The 22,359-nt window shown below is 46.4% G+C and overlaps 3 protein-coding genes and 2 long non-coding RNA genes across 7 annotated transcripts; 3 read left to right on the plus strand and 2 right to left on the minus strand.

Annotated features, from left to right (window-relative positions):
- The first annotated feature begins 414 nt into the window (after positions 1–414).
- rpp30 (ribonuclease P/MRP 30 subunit) lies at positions 415–2,337 on the plus strand. The gene is made up of 12 exons (XM_089015644.1): positions 415–551; positions 732–790; positions 875–931; positions 1,015–1,080; positions 1,149–1,220; positions 1,295–1,384; positions 1,458–1,574; positions 1,665–1,694; positions 1,762–1,799; positions 1,866–1,945; positions 2,015–2,098; positions 2,166–2,337. The coding sequence occupies exons 1-12, from the start codon at positions 470–472 to the stop codon at positions 2,237–2,239; spliced, it is 849 nt and encodes a 282-aa protein (XP_088871770.1). The 5' UTR covers positions 415–469; the 3' UTR covers positions 2,240–2,337.
- LOC148887490 (transcription factor COE3-like) lies at positions 2,166–18,146 on the minus strand. Its single transcript, XM_089015643.1, has 25 exons — positions 18,006–18,146; positions 16,526–16,606; positions 15,809–15,938; positions 15,669–15,712; positions 14,999–15,142; positions 14,083–14,239; positions 13,931–13,994; positions 13,791–13,846; positions 13,593–13,666; positions 13,445–13,513; positions 12,968–13,049; positions 12,764–12,881; positions 11,794–11,927; positions 11,608–11,734; positions 11,458–11,546; positions 10,644–10,709; positions 10,440–10,578; positions 10,197–10,370; positions 9,746–9,913; positions 8,475–9,638; positions 6,551–6,775; positions 3,003–4,661; positions 2,803–2,919; positions 2,675–2,728; positions 2,166–2,598 (listed from the first exon to the last, which is right to left on the minus strand). The coding sequence occupies exons 5-20, from the start codon at positions 15,118–15,120 to the stop codon at positions 9,607–9,609; spliced, it is 1,671 nt and encodes a 556-aa protein (XP_088871769.1). The 5' UTR covers positions 15,121–15,142; positions 15,669–15,712; positions 15,809–15,938; positions 16,526–16,606; positions 18,006–18,146; the 3' UTR covers positions 2,166–2,598; positions 2,675–2,728; positions 2,803–2,919; positions 3,003–4,661; positions 6,551–6,775; positions 8,475–9,606.
- LOC148887491 (uncharacterized) lies at positions 9,522–11,449 on the plus strand. The gene is made up of 3 exons (XR_016117578.1): positions 9,522–9,648; positions 9,753–9,921; positions 10,994–11,449. It is a non-coding gene; the product is annotated as an uncharacterized LOC148887491 (long non-coding RNA).
- syde1 (synapse defective Rho GTPase homolog 1) lies at positions 16,677–22,267 on the plus strand. Of its 2 annotated transcripts, XM_089015626.1 has the most exons (14): positions 16,686–17,354; positions 18,023–18,252; positions 18,335–18,689; positions 18,766–19,041; positions 19,121–19,286; positions 19,357–19,520; positions 19,592–19,666; positions 19,737–19,825; positions 19,914–20,051; positions 20,119–20,245; positions 20,352–20,527; positions 20,587–20,842; positions 20,942–21,208; positions 21,420–22,264. In XM_089015626.1, exons 1-14 carry the CDS (start codon positions 17,270–17,272, stop codon positions 21,599–21,601), a joined length of 2,586 nt encoding a protein of 861 aa, XP_088871752.1. In that variant the 5' UTR covers positions 16,686–17,269; the 3' UTR covers positions 21,602–22,264. The 2 variants fall into 2 exon arrangements, with proteins under 2 accessions (XP_088871751.1, XP_088871752.1); XM_089015625.1 differs by having other exon boundaries at positions 16,677–17,354; positions 20,587–21,208; positions 21,420–22,267.
- Positions 18,710–22,355, minus strand: LOC148887493 (uncharacterized). Of its 2 annotated transcripts, none has more exons than XR_016117579.1 (3): positions 22,281–22,355; positions 21,349–21,529; positions 18,710–18,842 (listed from the first exon to the last, which is right to left on the minus strand). It is a non-coding gene; the product is annotated as an uncharacterized LOC148887493 (long non-coding RNA). The 2 variants fall into 2 exon arrangements; XR_016117580.1 differs by lacking the exon at positions 18,710–18,842 and adding an exon at positions 21,005–21,137.
- Between the last annotated feature and the right edge of the window lie 4 nt (positions 22,356–22,359).

Genomic DNA, 22,359 nt, shown 5'->3' on the forward strand with positions numbered 1-22,359 from the left:
ATACAAGTGTGATAATCGATTTATTAATTTATTTTTTTCTTCTTCTTCTTCTTACTCGTCTTCAATATTACACCAGCATAGTCTGCCCTCTGGCGGACACATTTGGAATCACCTCGCACTATAACGTCATTTCAACTAGGCATTTCGATGGTTCACATACTTCCAGAAGTTTCCAATTTTTTTCCCCCTTCTTAATGTCGTGCGTAAATAAAATGAAAACCGACCATTGGGAAAATCATATTCACACTTTTTAATGTTTAATGTTTCTCTTTCGTTGCACACTGCTACTTAGTGTACTAGAATTATAATCGATTGACAGTATTAATTTAAAATTTCTTCTTCTTTATCGGATATTACACCCGATTACTCTGCCCACTGGCGGACATTTTTGGAATCGACAACTTCCCTTTCCCACAAGGCATTTCGATGTTTAGTTCTGCATGTGGCTCCTCCATCGTCCATCACAATCATGTCGGTCTTCATGGACTTAAACCTGACTTTTTCGGCAGATAAAAGCAACATGCAACAACTCATTGACAAGGCAGCATATCGTGAGTCTTCACACACTAAAATGAATTAAAGCGATTGGATAAAGTCGACTTTTAGTTCATCTGAACAAGACAGAGCTAGGCTAACGAAGCTAACGATGCATACACAAACAGAACGCAGTTTTCAGTGAATCAGTACTTTCTACTCTACCATGTCGAATCACCTATGTTGTTTTTGTGCAGTTGGTTTCTCCACAGTAGCTGTCAACTATACGTTTGAACCCTCTACCAAAAAGAAAGAGGTGAGACACTGATTTAATGAGACACTCATGGAATTTAAAGGCATTGACACAAGTACACAGATGATTGCATTTTCTTGTCTACAGGCGGTTCCTTCACCCAAGCCGATCGAAGACCTCATTGATCAGCTGCCCATCGTGCAGGTAATCAACTGTTTTGCCTGTGTGTTTCCGCCGTAATTAAATTTCACTTGTTACCTTGTATGTATTGTGTATGCTGGCGCCAGGGTCGCTCTCGACCAATCCGAGTGCTTAACAGACTGACGCTGGTGCTGTCAGACCTGAGTCACTTTGTAAGTACTCCTTTTGTCGAGTCTGCACCGCCACTCGAAAACAATTTTACACCTGCGTGTTTGTGCAGAAGCCGAATCTTACGGAGTATGCTCACTTTGACCTCCTAGCGGTGCGACCAACGACAGAAAAACTTTTTCATGTGAGCGGCGTAGTCACACAAATGTAATCCAAAAATATATGTACACACTCATTGTTGTTTGCTTGTTGTTGAAGATGGCTTGCACACAGCTGGAGGTTGACGTCATCACTGTGGTGGTGACGGAAAAACTTCCATTCTTCTTCAAAAGAGCTCCAGTCAACATGGTGACGTATTCGACTAGATGTATCGTAAATATGCGGACAATGACGTGGACTCATTGTGTGTGAATGCGCGTAGGCTCTGGAGAGGGGTTTGGCGTTTGAAGTGTCGTACACCGACGCCATCAGAGATTCCACCATGAGGCGCTACACCATCGCTAACGCTGTTAGCCTGGTGCAGGCGTGCAAAGGGAAGGTGAGGATGATAATAAGAATACAGTTCATTTATAAGCGCCTTTCAAAACCCTCACGGTCACTTTAAAGCCGCTCTTGTGTTTTTTTTTAGAACGTCCTCGTGTCGAGTGCAGCGACAAAGGTGAATACTACTTTGGGAATATGTGCACGTGTGCGTTTGTTTTTGTGACGTGCATTTGTGTGTCCAGCCTCAGGAGCTCCGAGGACCCTATGACATCATCAACCTGTATCCTTGACCCCAATCAATCCTTCTGGCGCCTCAAAAGTGCACGTTTACTTGACGCACAGTCAGATGCTCGTTGATGGGTCTGTCGGACGAGGAAGCCAAGCGATCAGTTTCATCCTTCTGTCGCTCGATTTTACTGCATGCAGGTAGTTGGGCAAAGTGGGCGGAGCCTACATCAGGATAAATAGTTGATTTATTGTTTTTGTTCTTCGCAGAAACCAGAAAGACAGCATGCAGCGTCATTTTCACTAAAAAGAGCTGCGGCCAGACACCCCAAGAGAAGATGATTCCCATTTCTTGTACGTGATGTTGGGCTTGTTTAACAAAATGGGGTCTATTCATAGATTTTTGCTTTCCTTCGCGCAGGCAAGGTGGGTGAAGACTCGGGTGAGGGGAGCGCCCCCGCTGCCAAGCGACCTAAAAGAGGGTTGACGGACTGAGCGAGACACTACAAACCTTTTGTTGTTATTTCCTATTTTTTAAAATTGCAACAGACCTGGGATGAGTTTTTCACAATAAAAGGACGACCTGATTTCCACTGGAAGTTTTCTTATTTTGACAAAATGTACAGAAAGCACAACAGGGAGTGATGTTCAAAAAAGATATAAATGTTTTAGAAAACAATTCCAAGTCATAAAAAAGCTTCCCAGAGACGACCAAACTAACGGGTCAAGGGAAGCTGGAAGACTGAAAACGGTTCATCCATTTCCTGTTTCCTACTTGTCAACTACTCCACCAATCATCAGTGTGGGTTTGCGGAAGCCCCGCCTACTGCAGACATCATATGGTTGATGTGACCCTGAAAGACATAATGACACTTTAATTCATACCAGTCGAAATAAGTGTGTGTTACAAGTGTGGTTCAGGTACAGTACCGGCTCGCCTGCAAGGCATCTGAGGCAAGTGAGTGGAGGATTGAAAACACACGCCTGCAATGACACAATTATTTTGGAATCTGACCATTAAGTGTTAAGAGATTGCCGTCATGGCAACCGAAACTGACCTGTCCCTCACTCTGCACTTGGCTCCGCCTCTTCACTTCCTCCTTAGGAGTTCGAAGTAGTATTTCCATTGGACAATCACTATCCGGAAGTCCCGCATCCAAACGAAGACGCTTCTCCTGCACCAACATTTAAACACAGACAAATACGTCGAGCACATTAAAACGTGAAACATAAATAAATAAAAACATATATTACTGACCGGACTGCAACTCCAAAGATTCACTTCCGACTCCCAACATCTCTTGACGAGCTGCTCGCAATGCATGCTAACGACGGCCGGCTAACATCTGGTTAGCCTGAAGCTAAACTTTAAATAATAATGGTGTATAAACTACTTTCATATTTGGATCGATCTCGTGTGTCCTCCGAATGTGTCCTACTGAAGATCCTGCATGGCCGCAGTCGACTTCAAATTAATACGTCACAATAACATCACTTCCGGCACAGCGAGCTTTTAAAAATAAAATCTTTCACTCGTCCTTATTCTACAAAATAAGAGCTAGGGTATCACCTGCAGTGGCATTTTTTGGTCGAGAGGGGGAAGCAGTCTTATAGAAATAATGGAACCTTTCCTAAATGAAGTCTCGGAAGAGAAGAAAAAAAAACAGCGACACATTAACGAACTCAAATGACAAAAGAATAACGAAAAAAAGCCTATATTCTTCGTGCTATTTCCCCACAAAATATTAACACAAAGTGACTTCCTCCCACTTCAAGTGAGCGACCATCTCTGCAAATACTCAAAGAAATATACAATAAGTTCTAACAGTTCAAGGTCATGCTTGTCAACATTGAAAGACAAGACAAGTAGGTCCTGGAAGGACCACAAAGGAAAAATAACAGCAAGCAAGAGAGTGCCAACAGCTGGAAAACACACATACACGCACACACACACACACACACACACACACACACACACACACACACACACACACACACACACACACACACACACACACACACACACACACACACACACACACACACACACACACACACACACACACACACACACACACACACACACACACACACACACACACACACACACACACACACACACACACACACATGCCAGATGAGAGTGGTGAAGCCGATTAGAATCCTCTGTGGGAATTCTGTTGCTTGAAGATGATCTCTTGGTGTCTGTGTTACAAGCCAACTGGATGTCATTTTGTAATGCGCAGGCAACATGCACACACATTTATACATACTCTTGGGCCCCAACTTCTTTTTTTTTACGTGATCCCCTTGAACAAACCGATCCAACCAAACATGTGACGATCCAACAAAATAGCGGTCTCCACTAGCCAAGCAGCTGGGGAAAAATGTGACAAAAGCATAATGATCCAAAAACAAGCTTTCAGATGTCGTCCGCCATTTTGGATGTTTGGCCTAGTTTGCGTTCCATTGACTCTCATCCATTTTCCTCAGTTTTCTTCCCTTGACGTTGAATGAAACTTCCTGTCACTCGTTTGTCCTAAAGGTCAACAGTGGCGCACTTACTAAAAGCGAACGACTCTGAGTGCGCGTGTGCCTGTGAGATGTCATTAGCAGGTCCCTAAAAACATTAACGAGACCCATAAAAGGAAAAAATGAGACTTTTAATGTCGTGCTTCAACAGCTGCTGTGTGTGTGCGCGCGCGGGTGTGCGCGCGGGTGGGTGTGGGTAAAAGATGGTCAGTTTGTCTCTTTAATGACCCTCCCGTCTTTAATGAGCTAACGAGCTAATAAGAGAACTCGTCAAGCAGACAGACGGACTTGACTCAGCCACTAAAACTGAAGAAAATGGGCTCACCTGCTGTAACCATGGCAGCCAGGCAGCGGGGCGGGGCAAGGTGCATCCCCGGGCATACGTCTGTCAATCAAATTTCATACGGACTCGTAAAGTTGATGGAGATTGATGGGTGCTTGATGACAGCCCTTATGTTGGATTTTTCATTTAAAGTTTTTGTTCAGCAACATCGTCCACTTGGATCCTTTGAATGGATGCAGATTCCCACAATGCATTTGGGCTTTGGCATGCTTGAAAAGAAATGCAATGAAAGCATTGCGGAAGTGACATCTTTCCTTTTATAAAATGCAGCCGGAAATGTTCAACACAAGCATGCGCGTGTACACACACATTCCTGTTTTAACGCTTTTTTGTGATGTCCTCACAAAAACAGCCATACAAACTCACATATACACACAAATACACGCGCATGCACACACAAATGTGATGTGTATATGGGTCAATTCACATCACATGGTCAGAATGGCGACTAGTCAACACACACACACACACACACATACACGCACACAAACATTCACCGTAGTGACCTGCCATTAGCAAGCTTTTCTGGTTCACCGCCACCTGGTAATGACGCTCAGCCCTGTGTAAGTGTGTGTGTGTGTGTGTGTGTAGTAATGTGTTGGTTGAGTAGGTGAGTGATGGATGTGTGTGTGTGTGTGTGTGTGTGGGTTGAGGGGTGTCAGGGGGGGTCCGTTCTATGACAGACACAATGACACAAGTGAAGGAACCAAAATGGAAAAACGGACAGAACTGGAAAGTGTGTCTGTTGACCCTTTAAAAGTTCACAAGTGCACTGACACCAAATCAAATGGCTGACACACACACATACACACACGTACAGTATATACACGCATACACACACACACACAGGCCCCGCCCCTCCTGGAAAGTGAGCCTACAGCTCCCGCTGACAAGAACACACACACTCAGCACACTTTTAATTAGTGCTGCAGTTTTAGTTGAATGATCACACACACACACACATGTGCTCACACACACGCACGCACACACACACACACACACTGAGGTTAAGTCAATTTGCGCTTGTGCTTAGTGAATAAAAAAAAATGGAGTTACTAGATGGTGAAGCGAAATGTTCCACAATGTCCAAAATGACAGGACACTAGCAACAAAACTTAAGCATGTTTTGCTGAAAATACTGATGGAGATTCGGGGCACTATGTACTTGGCTATCTGTTAGCTATCTATCCAGCTAGCTAGCTATCAATTAGCTGGCTAGCTGGTTAGCTGGCTGTTTATTGGCTAGATGGCTGGCTATCTATTAGCTATCTAATAGCTAGCTTTTTATTTATTCGAGTTATTCCGGGTTGAGTGAACGATGACGCGTGTGGCTGCCGCTGCTCACCCACAGAAAAACTGATCCAGTGACTGTAAAGTGACCTTGAGAGTTTAGAAATGTATGAAATGTATTTTTATTATTATTATTATAAAGCGGTCTGAAAAATGGATGGCTGAATGCTAGCATTAGCTAACCTTACGCGACATATGAACGTCAAAAAGGAAGATGAACACAACACCCTAGTGACTCCCGATGAGGTTCTCCTACGCGACGAAATGTATTATTATTATTATGATTATTATTAAAAGGCGCTATGACGTCACTTCCTGGTTTCAAAAACCACATGAAGCTTGTCTAAATCCACTGCGGATGACGAGGTCCGCAAGGAGCCTTCTGAAGGCCTCGTAGGACTTCGCCTTTGGAATTCTCCAACTTTTCCGCCATCTTTGTGTCTTTCGACGTCGGCACATTATGTGCGAGTGCGCGGTCTCTATTACCTCGGCTGGCGGGTCCATTAGTAACACCTGAATCCTTCTATTAGATTGAGGAAGTGGGCCTCATAAATTGGGCGAGCGGGCGGCCAGCGCCAAGCGGCGGCGCACCGGCTCACTGTTTTTGATAATGAAAGCAAGTGGCTTTAAATTCACATTACCTTTGTAATGTACTTCATGCTTGATCATATCAGCCAGGAGGATTTTATTAAGGTGCGCCCGCCGCCGCCGCCGCCGTCGCGTCCATCTCCGTCTGTCGCCGCCCAAAACGCATTTTCTTCCAACGAGCGTTTTGTCCTCCGGGGGCTTTGTCGCTCAAGGTCGAGGCGGCGAGGCCCTCATTTTGTCTTATTCTGTCACTTCTGGCGTCTGTCTTCCGTCAGATGCTGCAAATCACAAGCGCTAGTTGTTAGCATCGTGCTAAAAAAGTTAGAAATACGAGGTTGAATTGTTTCGGAGTACGTGGTCATCATGTTTTTTAGCGTCGTATGTTATGTCATGTTGCGTAGCAGGTTAGCGTGGTGCTAAAAAAGTGAACGTTAAATTAAAAGGTACAAATTGGTTGGGGGGTCTTAATAGGGGGCGGAGTCACGTTATGGCTTTCAACAAAATGTCAGCAATGAGACTTCCCTCCGGGGCACCTTTAAAAAAAAAGAACGTTTTTGTGCTGACGCTAACAATTTGACTTGATTCAAATCTGCGTGCGCGCTTGAATGTGCGCTAGCGCGTGTGGGTTTGTATGGCTATTTTTGTGGGGACTTCACAAAAAAAAACATTCAAACAGGAACATGCGCGTGTGTGTGTGTGTGTGTGTATGTTTGACATCACTCACATCACGACTCGGCCCGTGTGTGTGTCTGTAAGAGTTGCGTGTGATTGCAAATGTTGACCGTGGTCTCAATTATGCTCCAGCTTGTTGAAACAATCAATAATTCCCTTGTCGTCACGCCAACGCACACAAAAAAAAAAACAAATCACAGCCATTATCCCATTAAAAAGAGGAATGCTAACACAGCAAAAATTAGAGTTATTCCGGGTTGAGTGAACGCTGGCGCGTGTGACTGCCGCTGCTCACCCACAGAAAAACTTATCCTGTGACTGTAAAGTGACCTTGAGAGTTTAGAAAGGCGCTTATAAATTAAATGTATTATTATTATTTCATCACTTTTCTGCTGTGAAATGTAAATTTCTCCACTGCCAGACTACTAAAGGCTAATTCAATCCATCCGTTTCCATAAGAGGTTATTTATGCAGCATTTCCACACAGGACGATGAAAGGTAAAGCAGGAAGTGACCCAGATGCACTTCCTGTGGAGGAGGAGGAGGAGGATGGTCATCATCCTCATCATCATCCTCAGCAGGTCATTCGTCATGAAGGAAATCGGAGCTCAAAATCTACCCGAGCAGTAATATCTCTGTCACTCAAGCCACCCCCCCCCCCCTCCGTCTACCCACACATATGAGCATTACCTGAAGGGGAGGGGCGAGGCTGAGTGACAACCAATCAGAGAGCTTGCTGATAAAAGTACTTGTAATGTAACAAAAGATGATAAGAAATAATCGACTTTCTTATTTGGGGCCCGAGTGGAATGTGATAGCGAACATCCATCACAGACAACTTTTCCAAGAAAAATAATAACACTTTTTTTTCTCTTTTATTATTATCTGGATCAACCATTGTAATCGCACTTTTTCCCTCCTCTTGCGAAACTCTGGTTAACAATCAAAACAAGCAACACAAACCGTGACAATACGTCACGTTTGATTGACTTATTTATGGATTTATTGATATTATTTGTTGTTCAGCAGACGAAATTAAAAACAAAGATATTAGCTCTCATGTGCGTCATCTGCTTAGCAAGCAAACAAGCACTATTCAGGTATTTGAACACCGACAATACACTGTCTGTAAGATAAGAATCAGTTCTAAATTAAACACTATTCATGCACACCAAACACACTCGACATGCTGCGTAATGCAATCAATTCATAATTCATTGATCAACGCCACAAGTGATATTAAAATTAGCACTTTTGATTGAAAGATGAGCACGTGTGCGTGTGTGTTTTAGTAATCACACTTACCTTCGACGTGCATTGATCTCGTCGAGCCTCGTTAGCTTACTAAACCATGAGTTCACAGCGTCGGGCTATGTTTGCGTGGAATTAAGTTTGTTTTGTTTCTTTGTTTGCTTTCTTGCACGTCAGTCAACAAACACGGCCGCCCTTGGGGTGTTGGGGCGGAAGGGAGCAAAAAAGTCTCCAATTGGTCAGATTGATCACTGGAGGAATTTCCAAGTGAATTGCAATGCAGAATGGCAAGCAAGGAGGGTGGCGCATGATCAGAACAACAAGCAGACATCAATTTCCGCTTCCGGTGACCTTAACCACTTTGTTCAAGTGCATTTGCCTCATTCACTGCCACATGTGCAAAAATGTGTCCATTAAGTGCCAGGGTTTTTGTCATTGTCACTTCCAGGACCCAGAGAATATTGAGTTTTAGGACTACATCAATATTCAATGCAGCGTTATAAACCTTAAACTTTCTACTTTCATCAGAAAAAAAGTTAATTCCTAAATGATATGGGCCTGGAGCAATATGAGCTTGAAATGAGGGTGACTGTCCAAAATAAAATACAATGCAATACTTACCTCGTGACTTATATAAAACAACAGCTGAAGCTGGAACAAAGCGCTAACATGGAAAAAAAGGGAAATTGTGCCCCCTTGTGGAAAAGAAAAAAAACATTGCCAGAGGCCGAGACCAGCACTGTTTCGGCACCCAAGCACACACACAAAAAAAAAAACACAACCCAAACAAATCTACGCCATATTTTCAATTCTTGAATACATTCGTGAATGGCAGTGAATGAGTTAAATATTTCTTTTTGTTTTATTCTGCATGAAGCATAAATAACATTAATTCCACAATTGTTGATATTTTCCCCCTTTTTTGTTTTGTTCTGAATAGAAAACGACACGGACGCACGCACACACTTGACAGCCACTGAAAATGACTTGTTGACGAAGTACATTAAGAAAACTTTACAGTGACAGTTGACACAGCAGGTGTGGGGAGGGGGGGGGCTTCATCATAAAAGGTTGAAAACGCCTCGGATTCGTACGTCGTCATGACATCACACGTTCCGCTGACACTGGAGGCAGAGCGGTTCCGTCGTGCAGCCGGCTCGCCTCCTCACTCACCGTTCTTCTTCTTCTACATGGGCGACGCCACCAGGCCCGACATGGCTGAATAAAGGTAAGCACAAAACAGCCCACCGCTTCACAAACATGGACCAAAAAAAAGCAGCGGTGGGTTCATGTCCGCGTGTACTTTTTAACGGTGTGGGGGTCACCTTGCAGTCCAGCGTTGACTCCGCAATTGTTGGTCAACGGTGGCGGCGAGGAGGCGGGCCTGACCACGGGAGCGAAAGCGCTCTTGGCTTTGACGCTGGCGGAGAAGGCGAATATGCCATGGGCGGAGCTACAGTTTGTCACCGGCATGGTGGGACTGGTCGCCACAACTGAGAAGGTAAAGAGAAAATTACAAACGGGGACATCACAACCTCAATAGACTTTAGGGGGAGGATTTACTGTGTGGGCTATCGATTAGCTAGCTATCTGTTAGTTATCTATTAACTAACTATTAGCGGTCTAGCTATCTAGCTAGCTATCTACTGTGTGAGCTATGTATTATCTAGCTAGCTTCCTATCTATTTGAATTACTTCCGGGTTGGTTGAGCTGGCGCGTGTGGCTTGAGTTTTGAAAGGCGCTTAGAAATGAAATGTATTATTATTATTATTTACCGCCGTAAGGCGAGTTGCCGGAGGATCCGTTAAGGAAGTTGGGCGAGGAGGCCGCCCCGAGATTGGGCACGCTGGCGTTAGCGTAGGCATTGCCGTAGTTGGTCTGCTGGGGGGTGGAGCTGGGGGCGTACCCCCGAGGCGACTGCTGGCTGCTGCCATTGCGAGCGTATCCGCCTGCCACACCAACAACAGCTCAGTGTCCACGGAAGGTCTTGGAAGGGGGGAAACCTGGCAGGGACTGACCTTGAGCGGCGTCATTGAAAGAGTTGACTCCCATCATGCCGTGCGAAGCGGCGTTGGACAGCGACGGGATCGGCCCGTGGTTCCGCGGCACGCTGTAGAGGGCCTCGGCGATGTCTGTCGCTCGTTTCAGGATCATCTCCTGCGCAATAATGCACCCTTGAAAATACATCCGTGTGTATGTGAGAGAGCGCATGAGAGAGTCACCTGGCTGCTATGAGGCATCCCATACAAGGCTTCTACCATGTCAGCGGCTCGCTTTAATAACACTTCCTGTGGAGCAGGAAGAGACATTAACAGCATCCATTTTTTGGGGATACAGTAATCCCTTGCTGCTTCCCGGTTCGATTATTATTATTATTATATTATATAAATATGTTTTTGTACATTTACCAATCCATGTAGGGTTCGCTACATGGCAGTTTTTCATCTATCGCAGGTGGTCCTGGTTTGCATTAACCGCGATAAACAAGGGATTACTGTAAACGCTATTTCTACATCTCTTGGAGAGGAAAAAAAAAAACAATTTGTATGTGTGTTTTTTTGTGTGTGTGCAGGGCAATCTCCTTTCTTGCCACATGACTGCACTCACCGATTTCCTGATTTGACTGTTTCAACAGTTCTTGTTTGCCTTTGGACTTAAAACACACGCACACACACAATTGAATCATCTGGGCTGTTTGGAGAACTAAATGGCATTTTGTGAACTTGAGCGCGTCACTTGTGTTTGTTGATTTGACATCGCGCATCGAGCGAAGCCCGGCGAGTGAAGCCAAGCGTTCCTGCGCAGGCGACGCCTTGCTAAATCTATTGTTGTTTCGGTAAGAGCTGGCATTTAACGCCATGTTTGTATAAAATAAACGGTAAAACAAGTGGCCCAGGCGCGCACGCACAAACAGTCAATCACGTCAAACAGAAAATAAAGTGACAATTGTTCTTCAATCATCGTCCGTTCCGCTCGGTGCTTAGAGCGGCGATAGGCATCAGCGCCGCGGACTTGGCGCCTACGTGTGTGCGTTACCTTGGGCAGCCTCTCCGGGTCTCCAGGGTGACGGGGGGTAACCTTCTGTAACCTCTGGAAGCCGTAATCGATGGTGGGCTCGTTCAAGGCTGTTGAAGAGAAAGTTTAGCAAATTACGGCTTGCGGCGTTGACGCCGCCGTGTGCGTTACCCGTGTAGATGAACCGTCCGGGAGCCCCTTTGCAGAAGTGCTTGGACTTATACGACAAGGTGACCTCTACCACTCCGGGGATGTGTCGGGGGGGAGTTTGCACACGGATGGCGTGCGGCGTGATGAGCTGGACCGGGGAACGCTCGTTAGTGTGGAAAAAAAAAACATACGCGAAACTTGGCTCACCTCGCTCCACACCAGCATGCTCCCGAAGACCACTTGAAGGCCGTCAAAGAAGTTTTCTCCGATGAGGATGACGGTAGCGCCGCCCGTCGTCCAACCCTCGCTGGGACTGACGGCCTTGATGCACGGGCACGCCGCTGGATGGACAAGATGGACAAAATCTAACAGTGAGGATGGTGGAAAACAAATCATTGGCCCACTATACGAACCAAGCAAATTAGTGTCCTCCATACTTATTTGTCACGTCTAGCGCAGCGTGTTCAACATACTTGGCCAATAAAGATGATTCAAATTCAAACGAGAAAAGTGCGTGAATGAAGTATTCAAAGTGACAAGATTGGGCGGGAGGGATTAAAATGGGGGGCGGTGTCGCCATGGTTACCATCTTTAATTAGGATGGCTATTAAAGAGGTTGAACAGCCACGCACGCAGACTCCTCTCCAGGGACGGGGAGGCTTCGGCTCTTTTTCTTCAATGAGAAAATGAAGGCGGTTTTATTTTGTTGGGCTCTTGAAGCTCACGTGGGCACATTCCGTGTCAACACACCCGCCGCACACTTCCTGTTTGGACGGGGTTATTCAATTGGGCGACTCGGAGTGGGTGGGGCGGCCCGGTAAAGAGACCCGATCCGGCTTCCCTGTGTGGAGTTTGCATGTTCTCCCCGGGCCCGGGGTGGATATTCTCCGGGTACTCCGGTTTCCTCCCACATTCCAAAAACGTGCATGGCAGGCTGATTGAACACTTCAAATTGTCCCTAGGTGTATGTGATTGGCTGGCAACTGGTTCAGGGTGTCCCCCGTCTGGTGCCCGAAGATGGCTGGGATAGGCTCCAGCATCCCTAATGAGGATTAACCACCGGATGCTAGCATTAACATAGCTAACCTTACGCGACATACCAACGTCGCCATCGTAAAAAGGAAGATGACATCCTTGTGACTCCTGATGAGCTTCTCCTACATGATGATCGATGTACCTTCAGATGGGTCCAGTCTTCGAGCTCGGCGGCCATGTTTGGAGTTGTTGTGCACAAACATATTGTCCGAGACGGCGAGGACATGCCCGTCCACGGTGAGCGTCGTGGACACCACCACCTGTAAAAAAAGCTCGTGTCACCTCTTATTTGGCCAAAAAAGTAGGAATGCAATGCATTGTGGGTGAAGCGACTCCTCTCCATCACCTGAAACCTCCGCATGTCTCTCGGGTTTCCGGCATTTTTCAGACAATTCTGGTTGCACTTGAGGAAGAACTTGAGGAAGAACCTTCAAACAGACACACATCGGGTGACCTTAGAAAAATTGACGGCACGGGTTGGACATGGAGACGAAATCGCAGGTGAAGATTGCAGGGGATGAAAAAAAAATGAAAAAGGAGCAGATATGTATACCCCCCTCCTCCACACAAGAAGGAAGGATGAGATAATAGTGGGGGGGGGGCAGGGGAGCTGCTAACATTCCTCTTGGGAGAGGAGTGGGATTAAATAAGATGGAATAGGAAGAACATTCTGCTTTGCTTTTGCATCCCACTTGGATGATGTACCCAAAAAAAAAAAAAAAAAATCCACGCGACAAATCACGTGACCTGTGACCTTTGCGTGATATCACAACCATGACATCATATTCACATACTAGCTCAAAAGCAGCACCCGCTTGGCTACCTGTCGATGACGACCGGGTCCGAGGGGGTCTCGTTTCTGTTCCCGCAGCTCTTCCTATCGCAGCAACGACTGTCGGGAGAAAACGAGAGGCAATCCGTCAGCGTTTGCCGCACGGACGTCAACTGAAATCCAATCGCAGTCCACCTACCTGCACATGATCTCATGGGTCAGCAGAACACGGCACATCTCCGGATTCTTGTCCTGACCTTCGTAGACAATCGCCTGACAAACGCACACGGCACGTTTGACGTCATGTTTCCGATATGTAACATCCCGGCATTTGTGGTATTGCACTCTTGGACAATATGTTGTAGAATTGTGAACCGATCGGGAATCAATAGCTCACCTGTTTGGTCATGGAGTCAATGAGTCGTATGTAGAGGTCCTGCTCTGTTCGTATTCCTACGCACACACACATACATTCATACACACGGCGTTTATAGAGGAGCAGCATCCGGGCTGTGCCGACACACAAATGGAACGCACCGTTGCTGTAGAGCAGCTGCAGTTTATAATGAATTCCGTTGTTGGTTTTTTCTGCGGTGGGTTCCTGTATGATCAAAGTAAAAAAAAAAAGTGGATTGTTGGGAGTCAAAAAGTGATGTCAGGCGTCGGGGCATGGCGACAGAGTGCCTCACCTTCTCTTTCTCGACAAAGTCCATGTAGGCGGTGCGCTCGATTTCCACGGGCTGACCCTGGCGGTCATACAGCGCCAGGACAAAATGGAAGAAGTTGGACTTTCTCAGGTTGGACGGCGGTTGCTTCTCAAAGTGGGCTCGCGCTAAGCCCACCCCACTGACGCACACACAGAAAATAGATTTATGAAGCAAAACAAGTGTGAATATTTTAGAGACTTTTTCACAACTAAATGCTTTTATTTTGTAAATCGATATTGATGAAAAAACAGCGAGGTGAAAAAAAAATCATGCAATGATGTATTTCATTCCTTCATTGCAAAAAGAGTGCAAGTCCTCATCATGAATACATACAAAAATAAGATAATACGATAAACATAAATTAAGTTGTCCCTCCATGTAAAAGAAGACACTGATATTTTTGTTTGGAACAAAATAAAGTGTTGATAAAAAGCTGATTAAATACATATAATTTTTTTCTCCATCTAACCATAATATTGTCATTTATGTGATGATATTAAATGATTTCCTGTTTCAATGACAAAATCGATCTCATCTGCAAAAATCTAATAACAGTAAGTTATTCATGGAAATGATTATGGCAAATAATTGTATAATTAAAATTGAAACGTATTTTCATTATATTGATTAAAAAATGATAATCAAAAGTTAATTTGACACCGACAGGGTTCAAGATGAAGCAGCGTGTGAATTTTAAAAGTGATGAACAAAACAAATGAAGTTTGAATGTGGTTCAAGTTGCGGTTCCGAGTTGGATCTTTGGCCTCCCTTTTAGTCAAAGTGACAAAAAAGGCGATGGAATGAGATGCTGAAAGCAGGGAGGAAGGAATAAGGATGGCATGGGCCTCCGGGGGACTCGGGAGGTCCCACAATCCCTTGACGCCGCGGATCTTTTTACCTCTGAGCGGCGGCGTTGGCGTCCAGCACGCCGCTCGAATGCATCCACGAGCGAACTGCCAACGGCTCCTCTTTCAGACTCGCCGTGGAGCCGCGGGGGAGCCCATCTTGAATCCCGAACATCCCTCAAGATTCGCACCTGGACCTGGATTGAGGAAAAAGTAAATGGAGACGACCAAGCGGAAAGACAAAATGTCTCAAGCGCTGGTTTTCGATCTTTCCTTCTGGAAGTTGGAAAAAGTACCCCAGAGGACGAAGCCAAAAAAAAAATGTGGTGGCGCACTGGGATACTTTTATTTTTTGTTTTGCTTTTTCACATTTCAAATGCGAACGTGACAGAAAATGTAATCGGGGAATTCAGAAGAGAAACAAAATCCTCAAGAGAAAAAAAAAAAAAGAAAAAAAGAAAGAAAATCGCCGAATTGCACGAAAGCAAAGACCTGCCCCCTCCGCCCCTCTGTTCCCTAAAGGCGAGGACGGCGAGGATGAGGACGCCGCGATGATGAGAAGGCAAAGAACTCTCAGCCCCGCGGCCCCACAGGACCCGACGCCAAAACCCCAAAACCCCACGGCTGTGACGACACGGCAGCGGATGGGCGGGGCCTGCCCTTATTAGGACGGGCCAAGTGATGGAGAGAGAGCTGGTCGACCAACCGCAAAGCACCGCACACCTTCATTCCACTGGATTTTCCGCCCCCCTTCCTCTGGCCGTCAACTGGTCTCCCCAAGAACAAGAAGAGAAGCAGATGATGATACTTTTGGTGCACCGTAGAACAAATTGAAAAGTGTGAATATGCGTGCAGGTGCGTACATGTTTGTTGGCTTGAAGGAACTCAGCCCAAGACCGATGAAAATCGCAACTCGCGGCATCATCGCGGACAGTGGCGGCATTTCCTTCACCTGAATTCGGCGTCTTTGTCCGGGTTAAGGAAACCACAGACCTTCGGGCGACAAAAGAAAATGTCAGCAAAAGCCTACTAGAACATCAGTATAGAGTATAGCATTACAAGCCATTTCATGTAAAGTGTTCAATGCAAGTGATTAAAATCAAAGGTCGGCAAATAACTTACATACCTGTCAACTTATGTTTTCCCTGTTTTTGTACGTTTTTTTTAATGATTTCAAATAATATACAGAGTACAACAACTTTTATACAGGGATTTTTGTTTTGTAAATATGAACAATCTTACAAAGACCATTTTGGCTCAAATCCAGGTGGTCTCAACTGCTGGTAGCCAACGACAATACTGCCGCCGATCGCTACTATTGTCACGGCAAACAAAAATCCTCAATCATATATATTTTTATACTTATATACGGGAATCATTGCCATCATTTTTTAAGGGCAGCTATGAGCCAAGGTTGACAGGTATGAATAATATTTGTGTGGGTTCTAAACCACGTCAAGAATTCACCTTTGGCTGCATGCGCGGTCCAAAAGTGTCGTTGTCGTTGCGACTAACGAAACTTAATGCAACTATTATGCTAATGCTAATTGGCATTCAGAGAAAAACACAAAGAGGCCCACCGTTGTCTCTTTTCTTGTCTCAAAACTTGACTTGGCTGGAAACGTTCACCCAGGTCGATGTTTTCTGGACTCTGTCGCCATCTAACGGACAAAAAAAGGAAGTTGCATCACAAAAGGATGTTGAAATTCAGACAATTTGCAACAAAAAAAAGCAGGGACAGTTTTCAGATCGACAATTCTGGTTGCACTTGAAAAAAAAGCCAGATATGGCAATCAAAGAGTTCAGTGGAGTCAAGCCATACAAGCACACGCCACCCAACAGTCCACGTGAGAACGTAGCCATGACAACTGGCCATCACAACAGCGCACGTGCACATCTTGGCCATCACTTCAGTACAGGCGTCAGCTTCCCAAACAAGTCTCTTGGGATTAATGTATTGCACTGTTCTCATCGCAAGCAACTTTCCGTGACTTGCCCATTTGAGTTCTTTTGGTCTGGAGAAGAACATTCTGACTGCAATTCCCATGAGCCTCGTTCAGCCAACAAACCCCCGCCTTCACTCAATCGCCCCCAACCCACCTCCCCTCATACGCAGCTGTGTATTGAGGAGAGTGGGAGGAGGAAATGGAAGTGGGGAGGGGGGCGTTTGGGAAAGAATGTGTGGAATTCATTTCCTGTTCTGCAGCTCGGAGAGTTTGATAGACGACGAGCGAGGAGACATGAAGTGAAGGAATGCTTAAATATTCGCTACCTTCTCTGCGCAAAAAGAGCTCAGGGAGCAGCCGGACGCCCGCCAGCAAGTCATGGCCCAGCCTCTGCTCAAGAGAACTTTCTCCCGGCTGCGAGGGAAGAACCGATCCCGCAGGAAGCAGGAGTCTCAAGTCAACGGTGAGCATCGCAAGCAGGCTCTTCCACTTCCTCGTCCATAATTTTGGTCTGTTCTGCTATTATCTCCGAAGACTGTCAGATGGCGAAATACAGCAGCCATTTTTAACTTGGTATAAGTAAGCACTTGTTGCGGGGAACCACTGTGCGTCTTTGCATCCGACTGAGTCAAGTTGGGAGTGCGTTCCGATCAGCGCAAATGTTTGAGGGAACGATCAAGTCATTGAAAGCCAAATCTCGCTTACTGAAGCATGAAGGTGACCCAAACCGGTGCCGCTTGTCATAATGTATATGAAATACAGGCAAACCGAGTACTTCCTGTCCTTGTGTGTGGATTAGTTCTTCCCGTTTTGGTGTCACAGGAGAGAATAATTTGATAAATTAGCCTGACTAGCCTTGTGAAGCTCAGTTAGTCTCTTCTTGTTTAAGTGACCATGTGTGCATCAGTGATGAATAGTGAATAGAGGCAGTGTGTTTGCTGGACAACACAGAGTCTTCATTCACACACATACACTCACATTGATCCCAGCTCCTCTCACATATACACAAAGTGATTCTTGTCCGGGACGTAGCCAACACCCCGATGCTGGATGTGGCCGTCACGTCACAGGTCTAAGCGTCAACATTTCAACGTATGTTTTGGTTATCAGCCACCTGTTTTTTTGCTGCAGATGTCGCTGTGCGAGCCGACGTCATGATCCACCACTCCAGCCCTCCTTTGCCAGCAATGACGAGCAAGTCCACGGAGACACCGGGAGATCGCAGTCCGCCTTCTTTCAGCCATGTGAGTGTCGCGATGAAGCAGCAGCAGCGGGTTTGGGAAGGATCAAAAGCTCCGCAGACACCTGAAAACATGGACGCAGAAAGGAATTCAGAGGCGTCAGAGTTTACGCAAGATAAGGTAAATGTCGATAGAGGGGCCCGTCACAAAAAACATGACGGGTTAGACGGTACATCCTTGTTTTTGTACTTCAACAACTCAGGTGCCCCTCCAGCTAATAGGCGGCGCCACTCATCCAAACCCAATAATTGGCAGCAAGCTACCAGGTAAGCGGGCTTACCTGCAAAGCTTGGATCGCAGCAGTCGCGACTGGGTGCTCTCCTCCGGAAAGTCCAACGCTTCGGACGAGGCCTGCGGTGTGTGTCGTGAAAGCGCAGGCGACATTTGGTACAACCCCATCCCGGAGGAGGAGGATCCGGCTGGACAATTGTGGCTGAGGAGGGAGCCGAGCTCCGCTGGAGCGGAGAGAAAAGCACAACCGGGACACGCTCGGAAAGACGGACCTTCTATGGATACGGTCGGCCACCATGCGGATGACTTAACTGCAGAAAGCTCAGGTAAGAAGACTTGACATCTGTTGATTCTTCTCTTTTTGGCCTGTCTAAAGATAGCCCACGTGTGTCCTTCGAGCAGACTCTCAGCCGGCCTTCCCAAAGAAAGGGGGCGTGATTGACAGACTGAGGTCTCCCGGCGCCGTGAGGAAACTCTCCCTAAAAATGAAGAAACTTCCAGAACTCAGACGCAAAATCAGTTTACGCTCTTCTCGTGTCAGAAGTGACGAAAGTGCAACAAAGAACCCCTCCAACCATAATGTAATCACTCGATATCACCTGGATAGCTCTGCCCCTCCCGCTTTGCCATTGCGGCAGTCATCGAAACTACGCTCGGCAAATAAAGGAGGTCAAGGAGGTCAGCATTCACCTTGCTCGTTATTGACTTGCGCGTCCTTCAACTAAAAATGTTTTTTTCTGGGCACATATCGCTTTAGGTTATCTTAGTGACGGAGATTCGCCTGAACTGCTGCCACGGCAACCGGGCGATTTGGATTCCTTCCCGCTGTACACGGGCGCAGAGTCTTCTTCGCGATGCGGCCGGCGTGTCACCGGTTTAATGACCGTTCACCTTCTGGGCCTGAACCAGATGAAGACAAAGAAGTAGGCAGAAAAATATAGACATGGCACCAAAGTCACAATTGATGCGTAGCGATTGTCCGTCTTTGACCAGGTCAGACGAAGGCAATGAGATTTTTCTGGCGATTCAGATTGATGGAATCACTCGAGCCAGGACATCAATCCTTAACCTTCAGGGCGACGGCGTTTCTTTAAACCACACTTTCCAACTGGAGCTGGAGAGAGCATCTCAACTACGTGTGGTGGTACTCAAGCCAGGTAGGACTACTTCGGGCCTGGACCGTTGACGTCCTGAGCGCTCGTGACCGTCTTTGTTTTTGACAAAGCAGCTCAGCCAGAATTGGACCAGATCAGGAACAAGGTTTGCTGCGTGGGGGGAGTCACCATTCCACCGCTCTTTAAAGGTGCCGTAATGCAACACTAAATCAATTTGACCAGCCACGATTGATTGTGATTATGCGACGCGTCCATCAGGGAGTCGCAGTCATCAGCTGTGTGTCAGGCTGGAACCCCGAGGACTTCTTTACATCAAACTGTCACTGCGAGAGCAATGGGACCTTCAGGTAGAAAGAAGCGTACGAAACAAATTCAATGTTGACACCGGGGAGTTGTCTTTTCACCCCTGCAATTCGCAATAAATTTTCTTTTCAGTTTGGCAGCTCCTCGACAGCCCCTGCAAATGTCTTCGGGGTCGAGCTGCGGCGTCTTGTGGAAGAGGAAGGATCTGCCTACGCGGTTCCTCTTCTCATCCAGAAGACCGTGGCAGAAATTGAACGGCGAGGATTGAAGGTAACATTGTCGAAGGAGGGCGGGATGAGATGCGACGTTCTTGTTTGTGACTGCTGGTCTTGTTCAGGCTGTGGGTCTGTACAGACTGTGCGGTTCTGCTGCAGTGAAGAAAGAGCTCAGAGATTGGTTTGAGAGCAACAGTTCGGCCGTTTCCCTAGGAGAAGATCTCTATCCCGACATCAATGTCATTACAGGTGACGGGAGAGTGAGATTATTTACGCTTGTCAATCGAGATGCACTTTTTAAAAGAATAACTCATTCACTCAAGCACAATGAGTTGAACGAGTTGTGCCCGCACAGGAATTCTGAAAGACTACCTACGGGAGCTACCGTCGTCACTCATTACAGCCACTTTGTATGAAGTGGTGACGGAAGCTATGATTCGACGGCCTCCACCTGTCCCACCGGCAAGTCCTGACCTCCAGTTAGCCGAGAAGACCGTGGCGCTGCTCTCCTGCCTGCCAGCAGCTGAGAAGGTGAGAGAGCAGGACGACATTTCCCGATAGAGCCACTTTTTGACCCCTCTTGTTTCTAGGCCACTTTGAGTATGCTGCTGGACCATCTCAGCCTGGTGGCGTACTTCAGCTCTTGCAACAGGATGACGCACCAAAACCTGGCCGTCTGTTTTGGCCCAGTGCTCCTCAAACAGACACAGGAGGCTTGGAGCGGTGGCCGGGCGAAAGGAGGGCCAATGGCGGTGAAGGCCTTGTGTCAAGGGGAGGAATCGGCCAGTGCGGTTGATTTCAAGCGCCACATTGAGGCCTTGCACTACCTGCTGCAGCTGTGGCCGGGTGAGAGGAGAAGTCAAGAATTTGCTTTGCGAAATATTCATAAAAATCTGATTGACAGCGCTTGCGATTTTTTTACACAATCATGTTTATCCTCCACAGTGCCCACCCACCGAATCCCAGCTGATGACGATGGCTCTGATATCTCCGGTCCTCCCTCCCCTAACCGAACCCATCATAGCCCGGACCATCCCGTTTTGGATGAGGAAGAGGAGGTCGTGGTGTCACGGCGAGGGCGAGACGGTGTTGCCCGCCTGGACAGTCCACCTGTCAATCGTTACGCTGGTGACTGGAGCGTCTGCGGAGAACAGCTTGTATGTGGACAGGAAGCCGATTACGACGAGGTTGCAGGGAGTGAAAGTGACCAAGGTCAAGTGTTCATTCTGAACGTTTTGAGGTGTCTATTTTGGTCTTGTACTGTATTTTCCGGTGTATAAGGTGCACCCCCAATGAATGGTATATTTTCAAACATTTTTCATATATAAGGCGAAGCGGACGATAAGGCACACCTTCAATGAATGAAAACAGTTTTCCAAATATAAGCTGCCGTTGATCGATCGATTGCTGTGTCCATTCACAGGGGGCGAAGATGACGAAGAGAAGAACGAACCGTGGTTCTCAGGAGGCAGCCGAGCGGTCTATGTGGAAGACGTCCTGGACTTTGACGCTCCGTTCAACTGCCGACTCAGCCTAAAAGATTTTGATCGCCTGATTAGCGACCTGGACCGAGAGTTAGGCAAACACATCAACATTTGCATGTAGATGCTAAGGAGGAAACCAAAGCCCCCCCAAAAAGCTGAAGAAGGCCCGTGCACCGATTGCCCGACAAGGAAGCAAATTTGAAGAGTCACAAATGAGCCAATTGTTGTTATTTTTGCACTGTTCAAGCCATACATAAAACTGCACTCAAATTTGATGGATTTTCCACTTCGGGGAATTTCATCTATAACAAGGGTGTCAAACTCATTTTTTTGTCTGGGGTCACATTGTAGTTACGGTTTCCTCTCAGGGGGCTGTTATGTATGTATGTATGTGATAGGATTTCTCATAGATGTCAGTTGGATTTCTTTGGACTCTTGGTTGTGCTCACCTCAGTATTGAGGGTAGCAAGTTGGACTTTTGCCAAACAGTGTTCACGGTACCAAGTTGACAGATGCTGATCAGCATTGACGGTACCAAAAGGTGTGAGTTATACACCCAAACTGAGCACAACCTGATGTGTCAGTATTAATGTGTTTTGCACAATTTCACAATGCACTTATTTTTTTGTTTTTAATAACCAAAGTATGTACAGCAACTTGTCTGTCTCCATAATAAAATGTATTACTTTTCTCTCAAAGTGAGTGCGAGACTTTCGACTACAGCTGGTGAAATGTCAAACTCTTAAGGAGTGACGATCGATCCCTTGAACACTGAAATGAAATCATAAAATTGAGCTTACGGAGCTGCTGGCCGCTCTTAGGGAAAGTCCAGTCTCCCGAGCGGTCTGCCAATTTTGCTTACCGTTTGTCGGAATATTT

Source organism: Hippocampus bargibanti, linkage group LG15 (assembly GCF_051943395.1).
Source record: "Hippocampus bargibanti isolate YZ-2025 linkage group LG15, ASM5194339v1, whole genome shotgun sequence".
In the NCBI taxonomy this organism is placed as follows: domain Eukaryota; kingdom Metazoa; phylum Chordata; class Actinopteri; order Syngnathiformes; family Syngnathidae; genus Hippocampus; species Hippocampus bargibanti.

Excerpts from the sequence above, each read along its gene's own strand:
- rpp30 (XM_089015644.1), top strand. The coding sequence starts at position 470 with ATGTCGGTCTTCATGGACTTAAACCTGACTTTTTCGGCAGATAAAAGC. Across the intron at positions 1,695-1,761 it reads TGTCGAGTGCAGCGACAAAG|CCTCAGGAGCTCCGAGGACC; the intron begins GTGAATACTACT and ends TTGTGTGTCCAG. Across the intron at positions 2,099-2,165 it reads GAAGATGATTCCCATTTCTT|GCAAGGTGGGTGAAGACTCG; the intron begins GTACGTGATGTT and ends TCCTTCGCGCAG.
- syde1 (XM_089015625.1), top strand. The coding sequence starts at position 17,270 with ATGGCCCAGCCTCTGCTCAAGAGAACTTTCTCCCGGCTGCGAGGGAAG. Across the intron at positions 20,246-20,351 it reads CGACATCAATGTCATTACAG|GAATTCTGAAAGACTACCTA; the intron begins GTGACGGGAGAG and ends GTGCCCGCACAG. Across the intron at positions 21,209-21,419 it reads AGGGAGTGAAAGTGACCAAG|GGGGCGAAGATGACGAAGAG; the intron begins GTCAAGTGTTCA and ends GTCCATTCACAG.
- LOC148887490 (XM_089015643.1), bottom strand. The coding sequence starts at position 15,120 with ATGTTCGGGATTCAAGATGGGCTCCCCCGCGGCTCCACGGCGAGTCTG. Across the intron at positions 13,667-13,790 it reads TTGACTCCATGACCAAACAG|GCGATTGTCTACGAAGGTCA; the intron begins GTGAGCTATTGA and ends TGCGTTTGTCAG. Across the intron at positions 10,710-11,457 it reads ACCCGGAGAGGCTGCCCAAG|GAAGTGTTATTAAAGCGAGC; the intron begins GTAACGCACACA and ends CCTGCTCCACAG.